The sequence below is a fragment of the Bos indicus genome, chromosome 9 (genome assembly GCF_029378745.1).
Source record: "Bos indicus isolate NIAB-ARS_2022 breed Sahiwal x Tharparkar chromosome 9, NIAB-ARS_B.indTharparkar_mat_pri_1.0, whole genome shotgun sequence".
Classification (NCBI taxonomy): domain Eukaryota; kingdom Metazoa; phylum Chordata; class Mammalia; order Artiodactyla; family Bovidae; genus Bos; species Bos indicus.
The window spans coordinates 86,899,817-86,924,413 of NC_091768.1; the positions used below are offsets into that span (position 1 = coordinate 86,899,817).

General features: G+C 39.0%; 1 protein-coding gene and 1 pseudogene across 1 annotated transcript in view; both read right to left on the minus strand.

Moving 5' to 3' along the window:
* LATS1 (large tumor suppressor kinase 1) overlaps positions 1–24,597 on the minus strand; it is a 39,196-nt gene that overhangs the window by 14,089 nt on the left and 510 nt on the right. Inside the window, exons 2-3 of the mRNA XM_019967574.2 lie at positions 10,517–10,990; positions 5,967–6,114 (exon numbers count right to left, since the gene is read on the minus strand). Coding sequence (XP_019823133.1) covers positions 5,967–6,114; positions 10,517–10,858 — 490 coding nt within the window. The 5' untranslated portion in view covers positions 10,859–10,990. The remainder of the gene's footprint in view (positions 1–5,966; positions 6,115–10,516; positions 10,991–24,597) is intronic.
* Positions 18,268–22,169, minus strand: LOC109563576 (nucleolin-like; annotated as a pseudogene).

The window sequence follows — 24,597 nt, forward strand, 5'->3', positions numbered from 1 at the left end:
AAGGTAACCAATGTCATCAGTAAGATATTTTAAGAATACACAAGTAAATAGTACTAGAAAGGGCACAGGAAACCCTCCTACACTGTTGGTGGGAATGTAAATTGGTATAGCCACTATGGAGATTCATCAAAAACCTAAAACTAAAAGTTGCCATATGATCCAGCAATACCACTCCTGGGCATGTATTTGGACAAAACTATAATCTGAAAAGATACATGTACCCCAATGTTCACAGCACCACTATTTACAGTAGCAAAGACATGAAAGAAACCTAAGTGTCCATTAACAAATGAATGAATAAAGATGTAGTGTACACACACACACACACCCCCATGGGAATGTTAGTCATAAAAAATGAATGAAATAATGCTATTTGCAGCTACATGGATACAACTAGAGATTATCATACTAAGCAAAGTAAGTCAGAAAGAGAAAGACAAATAACATGTATCACTTACATGTGGAATCTAAAGTATGACACAAATGAACCTGTCTGAGAAACAGACTCACAGACATAGAGAATAGATTTCTGGTTGTCGAGGCGGTGAGGGTGGGGGTGGGGGAGGCTGGATTGGAAGTTTGGGGCTAGCAGATGTAAACTATTATATTTAGAGTGGATAACAACAAAGTCCTATTGTATAGCAAAGGGAACTATAATATCCATTATGTTAATAAACCATAATGGAAAAAAAATGAAAATGAATATATATATATGTATATACATAAAAGTGAATCATTTTGCTGTATATCAGAAACAAAATAAATCGACTACACTTCAATTAAAAAAAACAATATACCTCCTAAATATACTATTGTGCCTGGGTCTTTTCATTAAAAAAAAAAAGAAGATTCTATATTAGTACATAAAGCAGTTTTTTACTTAAAAAAAAAAAAAGTTATTACAGTTTTTCACTATATGGTTGTACCCAGATTTATTTAATCAGTTTCCCTGACGGCTATTAAAGTGGTTTCCAATCTTTTGGTTTACCCCTCCCCTCCGAAAGCAATGAAGAATTTTGTACAGATATCATTTCATAGATATGTTAGGTAGATAAATTGTTAGAAATGGCATTATTGAGCCAAAGGATGTGTCCATTTGTAGTTTTGATAAATATAACATTGATTTTAAAAATATTTCAGTATGGCTTTTAAAACAAAAAAGTAAGGGATAACTAGCTGAACACTAAATAAGGTAGAGTTTTTACAGAGTCTCTATTTAACGGAATTTCCAAATAAACAGGCAAGAAAACATACAATACCAAAGGAAAAAAAAATGATGTGTTCAAAATAGTTTTGTCACTTAGAAAAGTGCTGATATAATGTATTTAAAATATATGAAAAATACATATGTATAAAATACAATACACATAAATAATATATTCCAGAAGGATTAAACATTTAAATGTTAAAGATGATACCATACAAGTATACTAGGAACAAAGCAGTGAACATTTGTTAATATTGGGGTACTTTGTACCTCCTGGGAAGGTCTTCCCAAGTATGACAAATATAGAGAACAACACAGTAAAAGACTGATAGATTTAAGTACATAAAACACTTAGCACCATTCAAAACAAAACAAATAAGAAACACTCATAAATCTGAAAGGTCAACACCACATTACCCTGGGAGAAAATGTATTTAAGAACACAAGAAAAAGAAACTGGTAAATATTCAGAATGGACAGTTTAACACTCTATTTTATCTAAGTTTGTCAGCATCCTGGGGCTATAATTTCTGGGACAGTCATCCCTCTGGGCAAGTTACACAAGTCCTCTGACCACAGGCTCAGTCTTACCTTCCTCGGAGAATCAGCTGAGGCCAAAAGCACCAAATCACTCTCCCACTTTTATCAGTTAAGACGAAATCCCTGCAACCCTCAAGTACACTGTGCTTAGTCGTGCTTAGCTGCTCTGCTGCTGCTGCTGCTGCTAAGTCGCTTCAGTCATGTCCGACTCTGTGCGACCCCATAGACGGCAGCCCACCAGGCTCCCCTGTCCCTGGGATTTTCCAGGCAAGAACACTGGAGTGGGTTGCCATTTCCTTCTCCAATGCATGAAAGTGAAAAGTGAAAGTGAAGTCGCTCAGTCGTGTCCAACTCTTAACGACCCCATGGACTGCAGCCTACCAGGCTCCTCTGTCCATGGGATTTTCCAGGCAAGAGTTCTGGAGTGGGGTGCCATTGCCTTCTGCTCAGTCGTGTCCAACTCCTTACGACCCCATGGACTGTAGCCTGCCAGGCTCCTCTGTACATGGGGATTCTCTAGGCAAGAATACTGGAGTGGGTTGCCATGCCCTCCTTCAAGGGAATCTTCCAATCCAGGCATCGAACCCAGATCTTCCACATTGCAGTATGATTCTTCACTGTCTGAGCCACAGGGAAGCCCCAAGTACACTGCCACCCTTATTGCTATGAACCTCCCATGAAGATCTCTGTTCTTCTACTTCCTAAACCCCCCACTACTGCCCTCTAGACACACTTTATTCTATGACGAGCAAATGCTCCTCCATTACTGACCTCTGCTCCAAGCTTTCCCCCACCTTCTTAAAGCGGATTATCATCTGCTGACATTACTTTCCTTTCAGCCCTTTCCAATTAAGGTTTTCTTTAAAAAATAAACTGGGTTAAAAGGTGGAGCTCCACTTCTTTGCTCTCCAATTATGTTTCTAGATCATGGTTATTTCTGCATTCTCTTTTCAAAAGCCAGTTCTTGAGAAGCTCATGCTATCTGTGGGAGGTCACATTCATTCTTTTAACGTACACTTAACGAACACCTACTTGCTCACCTTCATTCACCCATAAATTCTAACTTTGATACTCTCTGCTAAGCCCTGACAACATTCTATAACTTCAACATCCACATGGACAAACCATGAATCACCCTGGTTCCCGGTTCAATCCCTGGTCAAGGAACTAAGACCCTGAAAGTGGTGTGGCACTGCACCGCCCCCCACCCCCCACCCCTACACAAAAGAGGTGAAAACTGGATAAGAATTCTGAAGTATCAAGCTAGGATCTTCAACAAATTCTGCAATATAATGGGACACTTTCACCTGGATAACTCAACGAACCTAACTAAACCTTATGTCAAAAACCAGACTTATGATCTTTCTCCACCAAGTTCTGTCCTCTGAGCATTCCCTTTCATAATGTGAAGCCTCACCATCCATTTTTATACACAAAAAGCCTAAGAGTCACCCAACTCTGTTATCACCCACCACATGCAATCTGTATCTATGCTATCAATTTTATTCCTCCTATCTCTTTCTTAATTCATTCAATTTTCTCCACCACCATTTCCCTAGTCCAAATTACCTTCATTTCCTGTGTACTGTATTTCTTATCAAGTCTACACCCTCCTTTGCTCTAATTCTTTCTCATCCACTGCAGCTATCTTTCTGAAACACAAAGTGAAACATGTCATTACCCTGCTTGAAATGTTTCCGTTACCTCCTACTGCTCTTAGGATAAAATCAGTAGACAGTCCTGCATAGTCAGGCCCCTATGCACTTCTCCACTCGTATCTTACACTCTTGTTTTCAGCGTTTGAGCCACTTTCATTTCTTCAAATGTACATACCTTACTGAAAGACAAGTCAAAGCAAAAGTCGTTCAGTTGTGTCCAACTCTTTGTGACCCCATGGACTATACAGTCCATGGAATTCTCTAGGCCAGAATACTGGAATGGGTAGCCTTTCTCTTCTCCAGGGGATCTTCCCAACCCAGGGATTGAACCCAGGTCTCCCATGTTGCCAAACAAGCCATGCATAGGAACAAACTTCCTCCCTAAATCCATCCCTACTAACCCTTTCTTTCTTCAGATATCAGCTCTATTATCAGTTTAACAGGAAGGTTTTCTCTGATGTCCTTGATCAGGTCAAAAACCCCTCTATCGTATAAGTCCACAGAATCACATAACTCTCCGCTCTTCTTTCACACTTGTAATTCTACATGTATTTCTGTATTTGATCTCCCTCACTAGAATCTCAACTCCAATAAAGGGCAAGAACTTTATACCCAATGCCAAGCAAAGGGCCTGAAATAGGAGTTGACCAATAAAAATTAGCTGAATGAAAGAATGAAAATATTAGGCCTCTTACAAATCAATTTAAAAAGATAAACCCAAGATTAAGAAAGAATTAAAATGTCAATTTAAAAACAATCAATAAACAAATGTTCAAGCTCACCAGTGATCAAAGAAATGTGGATGTAAACTGACAGTACTTTCATAACCATTAAACATATGAAAAGGATAATACCTAGGATTTACAAATACAGGCATTCTCATATTAAACTGATTGGGACAGTCTAAGTTGGTAACACCTTTCTGGACAGCAATACAGGCATATCTTGGATGGAGACGGTTGTGGGTTCAGTTTTAGGCCAGGTCAGTAAGGTGAATAATGCGATAAAGGGAGTCATAGACTTTTTGGTTTCTCTGTGCATAGAAAGGTTATGTTTACCTTATACACACACACACACACACATGTGAATATATGAATATATATATATATACACACACCGTAGTAAGTGGGTAATAGCATTACATCTAAAAAACAATGTACATATCTTATTAAAAATACTTTATTGCTAAAAAAAAAAGGCTAACCATCATTTAAGCCTTCAGCGAGTCATACTCTTTATTGGTAGAAGGTTTCATATATTTATGAATTGAGCAAACGCTGCTTGCAAAATGGCACCAACAGACTTGCTTGGTGCAGGGTTGCCACAAACCTTCAATTTGTAAAAAATGCAGTATCTGCAAAGTGCAATGAAGTGAAGCACAACAATATGAAGTATGCCCATAAGAACACTTTCTGTAAATCTTTGAAAATTTACTTTTACCTAATCATCAGAAAGGTACAAAGATTTAGGTAAAAGGGATTTACTTCAGTATGTCTGTAATGGCAAAAAAAAAAAAGGAGCCAGGCAAATGTCAAAAAATGAGAGGCAGCTAAATAACATATGTGACAAATCTATCTCACTGTAGCTAAGTGTTTTGTAGGCCACTTAATAACAATGAAAGTTATACATGGTGAAGTAAGTGAATAAAGCAGCTTTTAATATGCCCTCTGCTTCCACTTGGAGAAGGAAATGGGATTCTCTCTTGACTGGAGAATCCCAGGGACGGGGGAGCCTGGTGGGCTGCCGTCTATGGGGTCGCACAGTCGGACACGACTGAAGCGCCTTAGCAGCAGCAGCAGCAGTTGCTTTCACTCAGAGAAGGCGATAGCACCCCACTCCAGTACTCCTGCCTGGAAAATCCCATGGACGGAAGAGCCTGGTAGGCTGCAGTCCATGGGGTCGCTAAGAGTCGGACACAACTGAGCGACTTCCCTTTCACTTTTCACTTTCACGCGTTGGAGAAGGAAATGTCAACCCACTCCAGTGATCTTGCTTGGAGAATCCCAGGGACAGGGGAGCCTGGTGGGCTGCCGTCTATGGGGTCACACAGAGTCGGACACGACTGAAGTGACTTAGCAGCAGCAGCAGCTGCTTTCACTTAAACAATAAACAAAATACACACATATAAATCCACTCATTTTTCACAGGAAAAAAAGACTAAGAAATAAAACATACCAAAGTCTGGTGGGTATTTATAGTGGTGCTTTATTTCATTTACTTTCTAAATCTATGACAAACATGTTTCACAATAAGAAAAGATTATATACATGAAAAATGAATAGTTTGAATGATGATATTTATGGTTAAAAAGAAAAATATTTCAGTTGCATTATAACCAATCAAGCAGTTCTCAACCTAGACTGCTGCTTATCAGAATTAACTATGGAACTTTAGGTCCCCACCTGCAAATTCATTTTGGTTTAACAACTATAATGTTATTATTCTGGCTTGAGACTCTCACTGTGATGCTTTTAACAGTTCCTAAGACAAAACATTTTATATACTTAAATATCTTTAAATATTATAAAATAAGAGATTAGAAAAAAAAATTGATTAATCACCTGGCTTCAAGTTGGCATTAACAGGTCTGGCAGCTGCTGCAGCCATCTGTTCCCGTCGAGGATCTTGATAACTCATTTTACTGATGAATTCAATTGCGGCTTCTATACTTCTGTTATTAGTTTTCTGAAGAGCTTGTATAACCATATCCTGACATGAAGTTTAATAAAATTTAAATCATATAATTAATAAGAAGGAAAGAACACTATAACTTCCACTAGAGAAGTTCATAATTTTGAGGAACAAGGCCTCAAGCCATAATACTAATGTCTTGTTTGTAAAACTACTATGGGGGGAGGGACAAGATAAGGGTAGGGTATTAAGAGATACAAACTACTATAGATAAAATAAATAAGCTACAAGGTACAGCACAGTAAAAGTATAAAAATCCATACAATCTCAAATTACTAAAGAAAACAAAACAAACCCTCAAATCCTTCAAATGTTTCTTTAATATTTTCACCTTTATGTAAAGTATTCCTGTTTTCTTCTAGAGTTTTTTCCCAGATACAGTCATAATAACAGGCTTCTGAATTTTCTCATTCTTAATTTCATTCTTATATAAACAGAGACTATCAGATTGTTAAAAACAGTATCAATCAACATACTGGAAACCACTCTTTTGCATCATGGGAAGTATTTTATTAAACATCTCTGTTGTGTTTATTAGTAAAAGACCTATGTTGTTCTGGTTCCTACCCTCTTAAGAGTTTAAGGACACAAATATAGGACAAATGGCAGAGGGAAAACACTCAGACTTCATATGATTATGTCACAAAGACTTTAGGAGACTAGGTGGTATGACAGAAAAAAAAAAGGAGTTTGAGATCGACTGGAACCAAAGAGTCTGAGTTCCAGCAGCCCTGTATTATTTTCTCATGCTTAGAAGCAAAAATACACTCCAGCCTCACTTTAGAACTGAGTCAACTTTGGCAACTTAATTTAACATCTCAGCTCAATTTCTTCATCTGTAATTCACTCAGAATTGACATGAGGATTACACAAGAAAATACATAAAAGCACAGCAGCACAGTGCCTGGAGCTCAGATATGGCTTGTTCCCCTGTTCTGTTCCTTATCCTTATGTTATGTAAACATAAATTATACACTAACATGCAGAAAGTATACTGATATGCATTTTTCAAGAGGGAGGCAGCTACTTACTTGTCCTATAGGATTCACTATTTCAAAAACTACTTTTAAATGAGAAATGGCTTAGGAAGACTAATGGATTGAACAGACACTTTAGGCAATCGTCTTACATGAAATGACTGGAGATGACTGTGAGGCCTAGTAAAAAACGGCTGTGGCAGAGACTTGCTGCTTATTCAAGATCTATTCTTTCTTTAAAAAGCTACTAGGATTTTGATTGATGTTTTCTTTACACCTACAGTGGCCACATGACAATTCTGACCAATGAGACAAAAACACAAGGATTTCTGGAGGAATGCTGCTATCACTGATTTAGGTACTGGTCCTTCTTGTATCCTGTTTCTTAGACAACAGATAAAAAGGTACACTGTGGTCACATTTTATGTGATCAGACTTTGCAAATTTGTACCGAGATACAAAGGATTAGTAAGTCTCACTTTATGTGCAAATTTAAAATAACACAAATCACCCAAATTAAAATTCATCAGGGAGTGCTTACCTTTAAAACTGGTTAAACCAAGCGAACTGCAAACTGTATTTATGCTATTATCACATGGCAGTGCCATCTCAGTTGGTAAGAAAGCTGATACCCACCATTCTTGTTCAACACTGTGGGAACCATATCCTTAAGCGCATTAGAATTTCAGCTTGTGATTCTGATGATTAATTATTATGCTGGCTTTTATTTTTGAATTTTATTGCTATATGTTAAAATATTTGTTACATCTGTAACAAAATCAACCAAGAGTTCCTTAAGTGGGGGTGTTAATGCCTGTGTGAAAAAGAGCACCCTCAAATCAGTAACTTTGGAATAGAAGTCCTGTATGATAGAAAACATTATGTCCATATTGCTGTGCTTTGGTTTTTCATGCTTAGAAGCAAAAATATATTCCAGAGATTGTAGCTATATGTGACTCAAGAATACAGTGATCCTATTTAATATTTATTCCTATGAGGAAATTAATCTTGAAATATTTAAGGCAAAAAAAAAAAAGTGAAAACTGAATCAGAATTTTGAAGTACCAAGTTAGGATCTTGAACAAATTCTGCAATACAATGGGAAGCTATCAGAAAGAATGATTCAGGAGGCAGAAGTAAATTGCCATACTCTTTATATCACTGCAAGTATAAATAATACCATTCATTCCTTATTTGAATAAATGAAGATTGATAAATGTCTAAATGTTTTTAGTAAAGCAACCTTGCTTAAGGGGCTACTAATGTCATAAGGTAAACAATTTTGAAATGTGTGATTGCAGTAAAGCTAACATCTTTGTAATGCAAAGCAATTCTTGTTATTGCCAACAGATAAAGAACAGGGCACTGACCAATGACTTACAATTCTTAAAACTGTCTATGTTAGAAAAAAATTTTAAGTTTCTTAAAGGTATGGTGGCTTCCCTTGTGGCTCAGCTGGTAAAGAATCCGCCTGCAATGAGGGAGACCTGGGTTCGATCCCTGGGTTGGGAAGATTCCCTGGAGAAGGGAAAGGCTACCCACTCCAGTATTCTGGCCTGGAGAATTCCATGGACTATACAGCCCATGGGGTCACAAAGTGTCGGACACGGCTGAGCAACTTTCTCAGTAAGGGAATGGAGCATTTTTGTTATGATTCCCTATCCTGACTGATTGGTTCACATACAGTAAGAGTTCCATAAATACGTATTTAATGATGTCACTTAATCTGATATACACATTATCACTTAAGGGCCTTTATGGTATAGCCATGTGCTTTCCTAAACTTCCTCTTCCTAGTACTATGTAAGAGGAAAGTAAAAGATCAATGATTCAGCCTTCTCTTTATTCTCTTCCTTGTGACTAAAGGATTAGGAAGAGTACTCTAAAAATTTCCATTCAAGCCATTTCTTTAATCCTCCAACTATTAACCAGGTTCTCTCCTCTACATATATTTTCTGGTACAAATCCAATATTTTTAGAACATTTAAATATAAAATTAATAGGAAATAAGATTAATCAAATGAAGAGAATGGGCCAGAAAGAATCTTTTTTCTTCCTAGTTTTGTTGTAAATTTCCCTTTTCAAATCCATTACTATAATGCCTACTTAGGTTCTCATTTTTAAAATTAAACATAGAGATAGCTGAAAATGTGGTCACTAGAATATTAACAAAGTGAAGAAATTTTAAGGGTAATTATTTTTGTGTGGTGAAACTAAAGGCAATTTTTAGTTTTTTTCCTTATACAGTTTAATTTTTAACATGGAATAGATACTTTTAAAATCAGGAAAAAAGTTACTATAATTTTTAAAGAAAATGTAATCAATGCCTGATTATTCACATTTAGTTATAATTTCCATGGCGTTTTTACCTAGAATGATTTCTGCCATTTAAAATATTCACCTGAAGAATATAATCACAGAAAAGAAATTTTATTAGTTACTTAAACAAAATGATTAAATAATAAAGGCTATGAAAACTTTAAAAATGAGTTCTAAAGGTAAAAATATTAAAGTTAGTATAATTAACATGAACTGAAATTTCATCAAAAAACTGAAATTCTTGGAGATTGATCAACAAATAAATTTTTAGTTTTTGTGAGTTTAAGATTTGTATGAGAGTTATGTGAGCATAACTGCTTAATGATATCTCTGATTGTACTTCCTTCTCTGTAACATAAGCTTAAACTTCATATCCTTAGGGCTATCATTTCAACAGCCACTCAGCTCACCATAGCAACTATGACACACAAGCAGATGTCCTTACCCTGACCCTACCTGTGGCTTTCCTCACCTGCACTTTGGCTCTGACTTCATAACCTTTTAAATCTCAGAACCACAGGAAAAAACTAAAGAAATATTAATTATTTTGCTTCAATAACTGATGAAATTGTAAACAACATTCTTTGCTTGTAGAATGTACATATTTGTATGACTCACTGGAAAAGACCCTGATGCTGGGAAAGATTGAAGGCAGAAGGGGAAGGGGACGACAGAGGATGAGATGGTTGGATGGCATAACTGACTTGGTGGACATGAATTTGAGCATGTTGGTGATGGGAAGTGGTGATGGACAGGGAAGCCTGGTGTGCTGCAGTCCATGGAGTCACAGAGTCGGACATGACTGAGCGACTGAACTGATGGTAGTTGGTGGTTCAGTCGCTAAGTCATGTCTGACTCTTGCGACCCCCATGGACTGTAGCCTGCCAGGTTCCTCTGTCCATGGGATTCTCCAGGCAAAAATACTGGAGTGGGTTGCTATTTCCTTCTCCAGGGGATCTTCCCAACCCAGGAATCAAACCCAAGTCTCCTGCATTGCAGGCAGATTCTTTAGGGACTGAGCTACCAGGGAAGCTCTACATATTTGTATACATAAATAAATTCTCAGAGGCAACATTTAGGCAGTATAAGGTAAAAAAAATTCTTTTGTTTTTAACAGTGCTTACCTCATCAAATCCAGCAGCTTGCAAGTCTTGAAGCATTTGTGGATTAACTTCTGAAGGACTCCGACTTGTTTCATTTGCAAATGGCTGTAGAGAGTTTCGAATTTCCAGCAAGGCTTTATGATGCATCCCAAACTTGGGTGGATTTCTGACTTGCCGCGGATCTTCAGATGACATTTTACCCATGTTTTGCTCAGCCTTAGCAGCATCCGAGGGTTTGGATAAGTTCCTAAGGGATTCCCGAATTTCTTGCAGCATCTGCCGACTGCTGCCAGTGTAGTTACTGGCAGGAAAGGTCTTAGGCCTCATTTGTCTATATCCTTCTGGCTTTTCACTCCTCTTCATGAAAACATCTATATGTATAACCCACACAAAAGACTTTAACAGCTACTTGATTGAGATTCAGAGCTTTCCCTTGAGCAAAACTTAAAAAAATCTTTTGCAGAAGTCCCCGGGAATGTTACAATTCTTTACAATCTAAATAAAAGAAAAAATAAACAAAGCTATAAAGTGACTGACTGATAAAGCAGTGCCATGCACAGCAGGTATCCCCTTATCCAGGGGGTATACCTTTTAAGACCACAAGTAGATGCCTGAAACTTCACATAGTACCCAACCCTGTATATACAGTAGACCTCTGAACAACATGGGCTTGAAACACATGGGTCCACTCACATTTGGATTTTTTTCAACAAATAGGTACTACAGTACAACACAATCCAGTGGTTGGTTGAATCCAAGGATGCTGAATGGAGGGCTGACTGTAAAGCTTTACTCAAATTTTCAATGGCACAAAGGGTCGGCACCCCAGCCCCTGAGTTGTTCAAGAGTCAACTGTACTATGTTTTTCCTATACATACATAATTATGATAAAATTTAATTTAGTAATTAGGCACAGTAAAAAATTAACAACTAATAATAAAATAGAACAACTATGGGAATTCCTTGGCAGTCCAGGGGTTAGGATTCTGTACTCTCATTCCCCAGATGCCTCAAGTTCAATACCAGGTCAGGGAACTAACATCCCACAAGCTGTGTGGTGCTCCCCCCTCCCCCCTAAAAAAAAAGATTTATTAACAACATACATGTAACAACATGAATGTAGTTTCTCTCTCAAAATACCTTACTGTATAAATGTTATGTCTTGACTAAGCACATATCATATACTCTGGTGATAACTTTCATAGTTGGAGGTGCAACAGCAAAACTAGTGCACATTTCTGTTTTTCTTTTGCACAATCACAATTTTGTGTACAGAAGATTTCTTCTTATGCTATGCTATGCTATGCTATGCTAAGTCACTTCAGTCGTGTCTGACTCTGTGTGACCCCATAAACGGTAGCCTACCAGGCTCCCCCGTCCCTGGGATTCTCCAGGCAAGAACACTGGAGTGGGTTGCCATTTCCTTCTCCAATGCATGAAAGTGAAAAGTCAAAGTGAAGTCCTTCAGTCGTGTCCGACTCTTAGCGACCCCATGGACTGTAGCCTACCAGGCTCCTCCATCCATGGGATTTTCCAGGCAAGAGTACTGGAGTGGGGTGCCATTGCCTTCTCCGACTTCTTCTTATGGTAGATCTTAAAGTCTCAGCACATATTTTTTTTATTAAACTGAGAACTTTCACTTTAAACAAGCACTTGATGGCTTCTCTTTGGCATAGCTGAATTGCCAGCATCACTACTCTTGTGCTTTGGGGCCATTATTAAATTTTCTCAGTATCTAGGTTGCACTTAATTTATAGCCATCTAGGCATTCCTTTAGTTTGGGTTTCAACTCCAAGTTAGCCATCATTTTACTATTATTATTTACCATTCCAAAGATGGTTCTCCTTAATAGAGAGGAAAAAAAATAAGAATAGTTTTGCTTCTCTATGTCAGGATACATTTGCCTTTCATTCCCCTAACACAGAAACTGGTAAATACAGGCAGTGCAGAAGTATCTGTTAAACTAATAAATGCAAGTGATTTATTCCTTTTACTCTTAATATAAATTTGTTTCTTTCAATTATAAAAAAAATGCATCCTATTGAAAAAATTCAAATATCATGTAATTATGTAAGGTAGAAGTCCCTCATAATTCCCTCCCTCAACAGAGAATCACTGTAGTAGGCTGAATAATAACATCCCAAAAGCTAACCACTTCCTAGTCCCTGGAATCTGCAAATGTTACCTTATTTGGGAAAAGGGACTTTGCAGATATCATTAAAGGATCTTCAAATGGGGAGATTATCACAGATTATCCAGTTGAGCAAGTACATGCATGAGAGGCAGGGGAGATTTGATAGACAGAAGAGACGGAGGCAATGTGACCATGGAGGCAGGGACTAGAGGGTGCAGCCAGAAGCCAAGGAATGCTGGCAGCCAAACGAAGATGGAAATGACAAGGAACTGCTTTTCTCCTAGAACCTCTAAGGAACAGTGGCCTCACCGATGATTTAATTTTGGGCCAGTGATACTGATTTTGGAATTTTTGCCTCTAGAACTGTAAAAGCATACATTTATGCTGTTTTAAGCTTTCAGTTTTATAGTAATGTGATTGGGTTGGCCCAAACCCAAACAAACTTTTGGGCCAATCCAATATATAAGATGAAGGAAAGCAACATAATCACTACTTTTTAAAATCACTATTATTAATACTGCATATTATAATATTTTTACTCTTAATCAAAATGGGATCACAACACACAAAATACATTATTCTTTTACATTATCACGTGAATTTACAAGAAAAGAATGTCATGTTGACCAAACTTAAATGACCAAGGAACTCTTTCCTCCACAGCATTTTATGAAATTCATGCTCCGTGTACTATACTTTAGAAAATGCTGAACCAGAGAGATTAATTCTAGTCCTATATTTACAAAGGACTTTGGTCTGTCTAATCAAGGCTATGGTTTTTCCAGTGGGCATATTTGTATGTGAGAGTTGGGCTATGAAGAGGGCTGAGCACTAAAGAATTGATGTTTTTGAACTGTGGTGTTGGAGAGGACTCTTGGGAGTCCCCTGGGCTGCAGGGAGATCAAACCAATCAACCTAAGGGAAATCAGTCCTGGATGTTCATTGAAGGACTGATGCTGAGGCTGAAACTCCAAAGCTTTGGCCACCTGATGTGAAGAACTGACTCCTTGGAAAAGACCCTGATGCTGGGAAAGACTGATGGCAGGAGACAGGAAAGACAGAGGATGGGATGGTTGGATGGCATCACAGACTCAATAGACATGAGTTTAAGCAAGCTTCGGGAGTTGGTGATGGACAGAGAGGCCTGGCGTGCAGCAGTCCATGGGGTCGCAAGGAGTTGGACACAGCTGAGCAACTGAAATGAACTGATATTTAACTCTGTACTTTGACAATTACTCAAATGTAGTTACTAACATTCCTAACATCCAAGTGAGTGCACAATAGTCATAGAAATGACTGAGTTCTGGGATATGTGTAATAGTGTGTATTAGGTTTACATAAATGAATAATTAGTTTACACTTTTTCATATACACATTGAAATATTATACTTGTGAATAAATATGATGCCTGGAACTTCAAAATAATCTGATTTTATGATGATTTGGATGAGACAAAAGTAGTGATAAACTGATTATTGTTGTAGCTGGGTGACGGGTACCTGAGAGTTTACTGTACTATTTCCTCTACTTTTGTGTACACTTGAATTTTCCAAAACATGTTGAAAGTTAAAAAATAAAGAAAAGGAAATGACTCTGGATCTTGGAATGGTTCTGCTACAAATTATTCTTTTTCAAATACAAATTACATTAAAACACACAGGATTTCTTTAAAGAAACTATCAATTCCATGTAACAATATCGTTTCAACATTAGCTTTTCAAGGGGAATAGAAACATAGTTTTTTTTTTAACTTAAAAAAAACTGGAATATAATTGTTTTACAAAGTTTCTGTATTTAAATGCTCATTTCAACTACAAGATGATCTATATCACCTGACTTCAGAAATGGTGAAATGGAGGAAATACGGCATATATTTATTTTCAATCATTGTTTATTAATCTCTGTGGCAGAGACTATACTGACATGCTACCTTCTATTTCCCAGATTAGTTGCCAAAGCCCTGCAAGTAGATGTCTGTGAGTCAATTCTGGACTGAGGCAGTTGAAAGCTGGTGTGGTTCTCCATCTGTCATTTTCCTGCTTCAGTGACAATCTAGGTGACATTTTGAGATGGCAGCCTCCTATTTATGGAGGCACTGTAGGTCCCTAAGCCACTGAATGGCTTATTACTGACTCCCATGGGGTTCTGTGAGCAAGATAGGAATCTCTGATGTGTTAAGCCATTGATATTTTGGGATTTGTTACCACAAAACAGTTTAGTATTATGTGGCAATAAAGACCATCCAAAACAAGCAGAGTCTATTTACTCAGAGCTTACTACAGGAAGGGAGTTAGCCACCATCACTTGTGTTTAGCAGAGACTCAAAGGCAGGCATGGGAGTAGAAAAACTTTATACTGAAAAAAGAGGGAAGACTTCAAGTATGCTCTACCATAAGGAAGTTGGAGACCAGCTAACTAGAAGTACAGCATCCTGATTGCTTTGGGAAGCATATGTGGTTTTCTCTGCTCAGTCCTGAGGCAAGGTGACAACTACTGATCAAGACTCTTTGGGACTACTGCCACTAAGACTGTGCGTCACAGTTCTATTTTCGTATATGATCTGGCCACTGTGTATCTGTATACATAGTCTCTCATTATTCTAATACAGAAGTTGATACCCAGACATGAGGTGCTGCTATAACACAAACATAACGTGGTATTGGCTAAATGGCCAGGCCGAGGGCTTCAAGGGAACGATACTGGAGGCTGGACAAATAGAGAACCATGTTTCACGGTAGCAAAATATTTGATAAAGTGACTTGCCTGTTATAACTTACAAGGTAACAAGGAGTCCTACTGAACTTGTAGTTCCACAAAATGAGTTTGGAAAAGAGAATCTTAGAAATGTATGTAGGCTGCTATTGGCTATCTGGCAAAGCATTATAAATAAATGATAAGGTCATGAAAGAAGCAGCTTATTTGCAAACAAAAATAGAAAGGGATAGAGTTCAGAAATTTAAAGTCTTACAGAACTGGAAAAGCAGCTTGCTTTTAGACCGAAACACGAAGGGAAAGAATTGAAAGATTTTGAACGCAGATGCTCACTGAAACTTCTTAGCTGACTCAAGTACCCCAGTGGCTTAAAACAAACGAAAAACAACATTAAGGGTATGGTCTTCCCTCAAATAACCAATTGAGAAGAGAAATGAGAGTTCTTAAATCTTTGGATGAGGTTCCTAACACCTGTGAACTTTTGTATGGTTACTGACACATGGAACTGACTGGAACTAAACACATCAGAGGCTTTCTAACTTTGAGGAAACTGTTTTGTTAACCATTCAAGCTCAAACTAAAAAAACTTTCAGCTCTTGGGCAATAAAATAAAAACCCTTGGGCTCTTAACTTCTTTGAGCAGTGACTTAGTCAAAAAGATTTGCACCTTCCAAAGAGGAATATTTCCCCAAAGCTCACACTTCATAGGCGACCAAGGATAGCAAAGGAAAAAGAACTCCCTGGTTCTTGGAGGACAATGGCCAATGGTAACAGAGAACAAAGGATGAGGCAGTTCCTCCCAGGAATCTCCTCTTCCTCCAGGGCTGGTTGCTTCCACAAGATCTGCCTGTGGAGGTTTTAAAATTATTTTATCCGAAACTGCTATTTCCCATTCTTCTTTTCCTTTTTAAAAAGGTTTACTTATTTGTTTATAGCTATGGTGGGTCTTCACTGCTGTACTTGTGCTTTCTCTAGTTGTGGCAAGCAGGAGCTACTCTCTAGTCGTGGTGCAAGGGATTCTCACTGCAGTGGCTTCTCTTGTGCAGCAAGGGCTCCAGGCACACAGCTTTAGTAGTTGCGGCATGCGGGCTCTAGAGCTCAGGCTCAGTTGCTCCCTGGCATGTGGGATCTTCCAGACTGGGGATCAAACTGGTGTCCTTTGCACTGCAAGGCAGATTCTTAGCCACTAGACCACCAGGGAAGTCCCCCATTCTTCTTTTCTAATAGCAGTGCTTATGATGGCCCTCCTATCCTTGTCCTACCATTGTGTACACGGTGAGTGAGAGGTAACAGAGAGGATGACAGACAGCCAGAGTGAGGATAACTTCACAGATCTTGGACCAAGAGGAGCTATATTTGGACCTGATGGAGAGATTACTGGACATACGGAACACAGGACCTGTGTGTGAACCTAACTACTGCTGCTTAGGGCCCAATATGCTAGCAAGAGAATAACAAAGTACTATCGATGTCTTTCTAGGACAGAAAGTATAGTGTTTTCTTGATTCCAAGATACAAGCTTTTCCACATTTTAACATTTTTGAAATTGAGCATATCTTAAAATCAATATTAAAAGCAATTTGCCAGCTCCAAAGCAGAGAAGATCTGGAACAGCAGAGAACACACGTAACTTGACCGTAAGTAAAAGGTCAAATTTCCTTGTCACTTCAACTGCATTATTTTCACTGGCAGCACCACATGTGGTTGAATCTAGACCTTTGATTAATGTTCAAAATGCCTTCAAAAAGATTTCACTATGATGTAACATTATGTAATCAGAAACTGTCATCCAATATGCAATGCAATTAAAGGCATAAACAGCTGTCAAATTTCAGTGAGATCACAGAATTTTCAAAGGAAAGAGTCTTTTATGAAGGACAAACACTCAGACATGAAATATCTGTCAAAACCTTTCGAGTTACCTTCAGGAGTTGTTTAATTTCTAGCAATAACTCACTCAACTCAGAAAAAAAACCATCAAAAAATCTAAGAGTTTAAGCAAAAAGGAAAGAAAGATAAAACTCCAGTATTCTTCAATATGCCCCATATTATATACTCAATCATAAAGACAATAAAGAGGTTGAAGATTATTAGCTAGGGTTATAAAAAGCAACACACCATTATGATGTTATATGAAGCCCAAAGTAAATGAGAAGAATTCCAGATTCTGAATGTGAATAAGGCTGAGGCTCAAAAAAATTGAAAGGCATACAACTGAAGGGATAAATGTATGCCACTGAAAGTTAGTTAAAAACCATGTTTATTCCCTTTGCCCTGAAAAACTGTTACTAAACAGACTGCTTGTTTTAGACTTATTAATGGTATCATCGGAGAAGGCAATGGCACCCCACTCCAGTACTCTTGCCTGGAAAATCCCATAGATGGAGGAGCCTGGTAGGCTGCAGTCCATGGGGTCGCTAGGAGTCAGACGAGACTGAGTGACTTCACTTTCACGCATTGGAGAAGGAAATGGCAACCCACTCCAGTGTTCTTGCCTGGAGAATCCCAGGGACGGGGGAGCCTGGTGGGCTGCCATCTATGGGGTTACACAGAGTCGAAAACGACTGAAGTGACTTAGCAGCAGCAATGGTATCATGGAATGGAAGAAACTGACAATTCAACCTCAACTTTTAAAATAACTATATTGAATTACATCATGTAGATGTATCATAATTTATCTATCCCCTACTGATGGTCCTTTAGGTTATTTCCAATATTTTGCTACTATACTGTTTTTTGTTTTTTTTTTTAGAGTTCTAGGACTTTTAATCTGTCCCAAAATTGCTGAAGCAAAAATCATGATAAAACGTTCTGCTTTCCTTTACACCCCCTAACGCAAAAACAAACAAACAAACAAACTCCGTAGGAAAAAAATGGTTTTGTACATGGGAAGAAACAATATAAACTCAAAACTTACAGATAAGGGTTAGCTCTATCACTCTTTAAAAAGTTTATACGAATATCCAGTCAACACCAACAGGGTTACCTCCCTTGAAATGTTATCTATACGGTTTTCCAAGTAGACCCCCACAGAGCTGTATACTGTCTTGGAATGTCCTCAGAAGGCTCTGTCATTGATCAGTTAACAGAGTAAAAACCCCAGAGTCCTTTCTTTCCAATGGAAGAGGGAGAGACAGGGATAGAAAAAACTATTCAAACTTCATCTTCTTTCCTTGTGGCTTGTGGTCTCCTCCTCCTCCTCTGCATCCTCAGAAGCCTCCTTGCCCTCCAAAGCCTCCCCGGCCTCTGCCACCAAAGCCACCTCGGCCACCTCTGCCACCACCTCGGCCTCCAAAGCCACCTCTGCCTCCTCCTCGGCCACCAAAGCCACCTTCACCCTTAGGTTTGGCCCAGTCCAAAGTGACTTTGTTTCCATCAATTTCACCATCTTCCATGGCCTCCTTGGCAGCTTTGGCATCTTCCTCGCTGTTGAAGTCTACAAAACCAAACCCTTCGGAGGATCCAGTCTCCCGGTCAGTGACTATCCTTGCTCGAATACAGCCATCAAACGACTCTTTTAACGTCTCTTCTGTGGTATCCTCAGAGAGACCTTTGACAAAGAGAGTTTTGGATGGCTGGCTTCTTGCATTAGGTGATCCCCTGGGTCCTTGCAACTCCAGTCTGATGGCTCTGCCCTCAATTTCCCTTTTATTACATGAATTTAAAGCTTCTTTAGCATCTTCAAATGAAGCAAATTCTATAAATGCATACCCTTTAGATTTGCCATTTTGGTTCTGGGGCACCTTGATATGAGTTGCCTTCTCAAATACTTGCTTAAGAGTTTCTTCGGTTGCACTATAGGAGAGGTTGCTTAAAACCAGGGTTTTTCATTCACCACTCCAAGTGCTATTCTTTCCACCTCTATGGTCTTGACTTTGACCTTTCTCTCCGGTGTAGTACAGAGAAATGGATCGCCCATCTATCTCTGTTCCCTGCTTTTCTTCCAAGGTTTCTTCTGCATCAGCTTCTGTCTTAAATTCAATATAAGCAATCCCTTTACTTTTTCCATCCTTGCTGACTAATCTGATTTCCACAGCATCTTCAAACACTTCTTTTAATTCATCCTGAGTAACTTTGTAAGGCAGATTTTTAGCCAAAAGTGTTCTTGCATCTCAATCTTTCTTACTGTCTTTTCCCTTTGGTTTTTCTAGTTTAATTTCATTGCCAAAGACTTTTAAATCAGTGAGTTCCAAGGCTTTTTCCAGGTCTTCGGCAGATTCAAAATCCACATAGCCAAACTTCCTAGACACACCAATTCTGACATCAACAACAGCAAAATCATTTTTAGCAAAAAGATCACTGATACCCGTTTTCAATTCAGGAGCAGATTTATTGAAGTTCAGGTTTCCAACAAAGAGATTGAAAGACGTAGTTGGTTCTGTGCCTTCCACTTTTTGTTTCTTGGCTTCAGGAGCTGCTTCTTGTTTGGCCATTTCCTTCTTTTGTTTTCCAGGTGCTTCTTTGACAGGCTCTTCCTCCTCTTCCTCCTCCTCATCGTCATCATCATCATCCTCTTCATCTTCATTTTCAGCAGTGCTCTTAGCCTTCACAGTAACAGCTTTTACTGGAGCTTTCTTTCCTTTGGCTGGTACAATCTCCATAGGTTCTTCTTCAGAGTCATCTTCGTCCTCCTCATCCTCCTCCTCCTCCTCCTCATCATCGTCATCCTCATCATCTGTGGCAGGAGCAGCACCAAAAGCAGCAGCTGCCTTCCTCACTGCTGGCTCATCCTCCTCTTCATCACATGGTCTTCCTCTTCACTGTCATCTTCATCTTCTTCATCACTGTCTTCCTTCTTGGCATTCTTGCCGTTCTTTGCTCCCTTGCCTGGGGTGGCTGCCCCCTTCTTACCAGAGGTTGCTACCACTGCTTTGCTGGGGTGGCTCCCTTTTTGCCAGGTGTTACCACTGCTTTGGCAGGTGTAACTGTCTTCTTGGCTGGCATAGCTGCTGTCTTTTTGCCAGGGGTGACAACTGCTCTCTTTGCTGGTGTGGCAACTGCAACCTTTTTTGTTGGGGAAACCACCATCTTCTTTGCTGGAGTTGTGGCAGCCCTCTTGCCTTTTTTCTGAGGGATAACAACCTCTTCTCCACTGCTCTCATCGTCTTCATCTTCTGACATTTCCTCATCTTCACTATCTTCTTCTACCTCCTTTGGGGGAGGAGCCATTTTCTTGGAGTCACCTTGATTTTTACCGGCCTTTGCGAGCTTTACCGTGATGGCGGCTTGTGACAGCGGAGTGTGCGGCGAGCCAGTGGCGCAGACAAGCCCAGAGGAGCCTAAGCACCGTCGATGGCGGCCGCTAATCCCTAAGTGCGTACGCTTGGCTGCCAGCTAGCGCTCGAGACCGAGGCGAAAGCTACTATACTGTTTTAAACACTGATAACTTCAACTGTATTGGTAATATTCCAGTTCTGAGGATGGGCGGTGAGTTCATGGGTATTCATTTTATTATGCTTCATAGCTTACATGTATACACATGTTCTTTGTACATATAAAAGTTAATAAAAATTGTGGCAATAAATATTCTTGTGTTGGGACCTCCACTGCAAGGGGGCATGAGTTAGATCCCTGGTCAGGGAACTAAGATTCCACATGCCATGTGGTGGTATAGCCAAAAATAAATACATAAATAATGAAGTGCATCATTCAATTATTTTAAGTAAATTTACAGAATTGTAACCATTGAAACAATCCACTGGGGGGGGGGGGGGAACCTTTGTGTGCCAATTATTGAGCATTTCTCTTTAAGATAAATTCCTAGAAGTGGAAGGAATTGCTGGGTCAAAGAGAATGAGTATTTAAAATTCTGATACTTATTATTTAGGTTGCCTTCCAGAAAGCTGTACTAATTTACAAGCCCTCCAACAATGTACAATTGACCCTGGCATTAACAAATGTGAAAGTGATATGTGAAAACTCAAGAAGTAGAGAACATTTTTAAAACAACTCTTCAACACTAAATAGCTTACCTCTTTAATCCATACCACACTGGTGCCAGATGAGTCTTTCTAATATATAGTTCTGACCATGTTACCTCACTACTCCAGAGCCCTCAATGATTCCTTTAGCTTAGTAATTAAAGCCAGAGATCTGGCTTGAAGAGCAGGGTACAAATCCCAGTTCTACTAGTAACTAGCTTTGTGATCTTCAAATGTGGGCAACAGTCCTATTTAAATAGGGTTATTTTAAGCATTAAATAAGTTTAATACATGTCAAATGTTTAGAATAAGTGCCTGACTCAATAAATGTTATTATCTTCTTACTCTTTTCACCATCTTACCCACCCAGATTCTCCTGGATGTAACAGACACTCTAATCACACCAAATTACTTGCTCTCAGCTAATGTACCTTGTGCTTTTCTACTTTCATGTTCTTACCCTTTCTGTTCACTCTTCTTGGGAAAACCTCTGCCATATTTCTTCTTGAAGAAATGAAACCCAGCCTTTAAGGTACCATTCAAATGCTTCCTTCATGAAGTTTTTATTGAAATGTTAGTTGTTATCCTATCTGAACACACTTTGCACAGTCAAATAAAACTTATTTTTCCTGCTAAATCACAAGAGCATAAGATGTCTTGGGAATATATATATGTGTGTGTGTGTGTGTGTGTGTGTGTATTCTTCAGATGAGAAGATTGATCCAGAGAGGTAAAGTGGCCTGCCTAAGATCATATAGCCAGCTGGAAGTCATGCTAGAAATGGACTCACCATAACCTGAACCAGTCCAGGGCTCTTTTTATCATACCTACATCTTCCTAAGGGATTATGATTCACATTCTCTGAGGAATTCTTCAATTTGTTAGACTGGACAGACAAAACCTCCATTTCTTAGAAAGTTCAGACCTTGATCAAATGTGCAAGGACCTACTGTGTAGCACATGGAACTCTGCTCAATGTTAGGTGGCAGCCTGGATGGGAGGGGAGTTTGGGGGAGAATGGATACATGTATATGAATGGCTGAGTCCCTTCGATGTTCACCTGAAACTATCTCAAGATTGGTGACTGGCTACACCCCAATACAAAATTAGAGGTTTTTTTTTTGTTTGTTTTGTTAAAAACAAACTTATGGATCATAACTGTTCCTACTATCCCATTATCCAACACTTGAAAGTCCAACTTGCTAAGAGAGTTTTCTGATGTACACAAAGAACAAAATGAGTTCCCCCCATACCCTTCCCCCTGAGATTCAAAGCTTAGTATGAGTTCCATTTTCCAGGGATAAAAGGATTGCATTAACAATGATGTGCCCTAGATTTCTTCCTTTTAAAATAAATTATCACATTTATTAAAAAAAAAAAGTATAAGTGTAAGTCTCAAAAAACATCACTGATATCTTGTCCAGCTTAAAAGAAGTATAGATGCCATTATAGCAAGAGATTTCAAAGTGTTACCTTAGGTGGAATTAGTTTTATAAAAAGACAGCATGTCTCCATACTTTGACTAAATCAGTTACGAGAACAGCAACAGTAATATGTACCATCTTAGCAGCAAAGCCTCAGCTGCTCATACAGCAATATTCAAGAATCTCTGCATATTGATGACGTTTTCTCCAACTCACTTTCTAAGAACTAACTTATCAAAAGTGAAAACAATCACTATATTTTATTTTCATGATGAAAAAGGATTGCCATTTATACTTGACAAAAATGTTGACCAATGACTAAATTACTTTGCAGTCAACAAAAATCCCCCATTAATCTAAACATAATATCTAGAAGGAAAACTAAATCATCAGAGTGGAAACTATTCCAATTCTACATTTATGCAGAGTAACAAGACGAAGCATTAAAAACAAAAACACAGGGACTTCCCTGGTGGTACAGTGGATAAGAATCCACCTGCCAATGCAGGGGACACAGGTTCAATCCCTGGTCAGGAAGATTCCAAATGCTGCAGAGCAACTAAGCCTGAGCGCCACAACTACTGAAGCCCATGCTCTAGAATCCCAACAAGAGAAGCCACCACAATGAGAAGCCTGCACACCACAACTACAGAGCAGCCCCACTCTCCACAACTAGAGAAAGCCTGCGGGCACAACCAGAAATATAAACAAACAAAAACTTAAAAAACAAAAACCGAAGAACCTACAGAAGGAAATCTATGTATCATAGCAAAAATATGTAGCAGAAGCATTTGTTATTTGCTTTTGAAGACTGCCAAGTCATATTCAATAAATATTCAAGCACACAAAAAATGTGCCTTCTCTGGCACGTACCATGATCTAGTTTCTTGCAGTAGCAGCTGATCAGGGGAACACAATGCTATTTCTTTTACTGTTAAATCAGTCAAATTCCTCCACTGCCTTAGAAAATCAACAAGCTCATTTTACCCGTCTGTCAACTTATTAAATCACAAATGTAGACACCTTAGCAGAGAATATTCATTCCAATGATAAGAGTCCTACCTCTTCTTCCACATGGAGTTAATGTGATAAAAAAATTTCTTAATCTCCAATATATAATCCATAAAGGCCTGATAAGCTTCTGATTCAAATCCATTTCCCAGATTGGAGTGAAACAATATTATTTGTGTGTGAGATTATACTTATTTCTTACCAGATCTATGAATAACTTCTACCCGACGTTATATTTTGAGTAATATGAACATACTGGTCAAGAGACATTAAATTTTGCTCCCTCAGAGAAGTACTTTCAACTGAAGAAAACAACTTTCAATTGGAGAGAATGGAGTAAAATCAAGTCATCTGAGAGTCATTCTTTGTGACACAAATTCTTTTTGAAGTTATACTAAACAGTGTCCCCTTAATTTCCTTTCCTTCCTTTTCTGTGTTTATATACATACTCCTACTCCGTAATGATCCCTCCAGCTCTCCTACCCCTTCCAACTATGTACAGTACCTTATTTACAGAGGATTGTAAACATAAGTTCGCAGCATTTGTTCAAGGTATATAGCATCTGGTTCCTCTGGGATGAAAGAACCGTGGCTCTTTTGCTGCACATTTCCTTCAGAACCACCTTTCGCTTTTCCCTCCTTCCTAAATACCGCCGACCCGAGCGCGCTGAGGATAAGGGTGGAGGGGCGAGGGAAGACAGTCCGCGCAAGGCCTCCAGCGGCACAGGTCTCTCCCAGCCTAACCTGAACCTCCAAGGCCGCAAAGCCCGGGGCTCTTCCTGCAGCCCCGGGCGCGGCCAAGCCTCCCTTCCCCAGGGCAGGGCTCCTCTCAGGTCCGTGCAACCAGCCAAATCGGGCCCGCACCGGCCGCCGCGGCCCGCACGCCCACAGCAGCCCCTG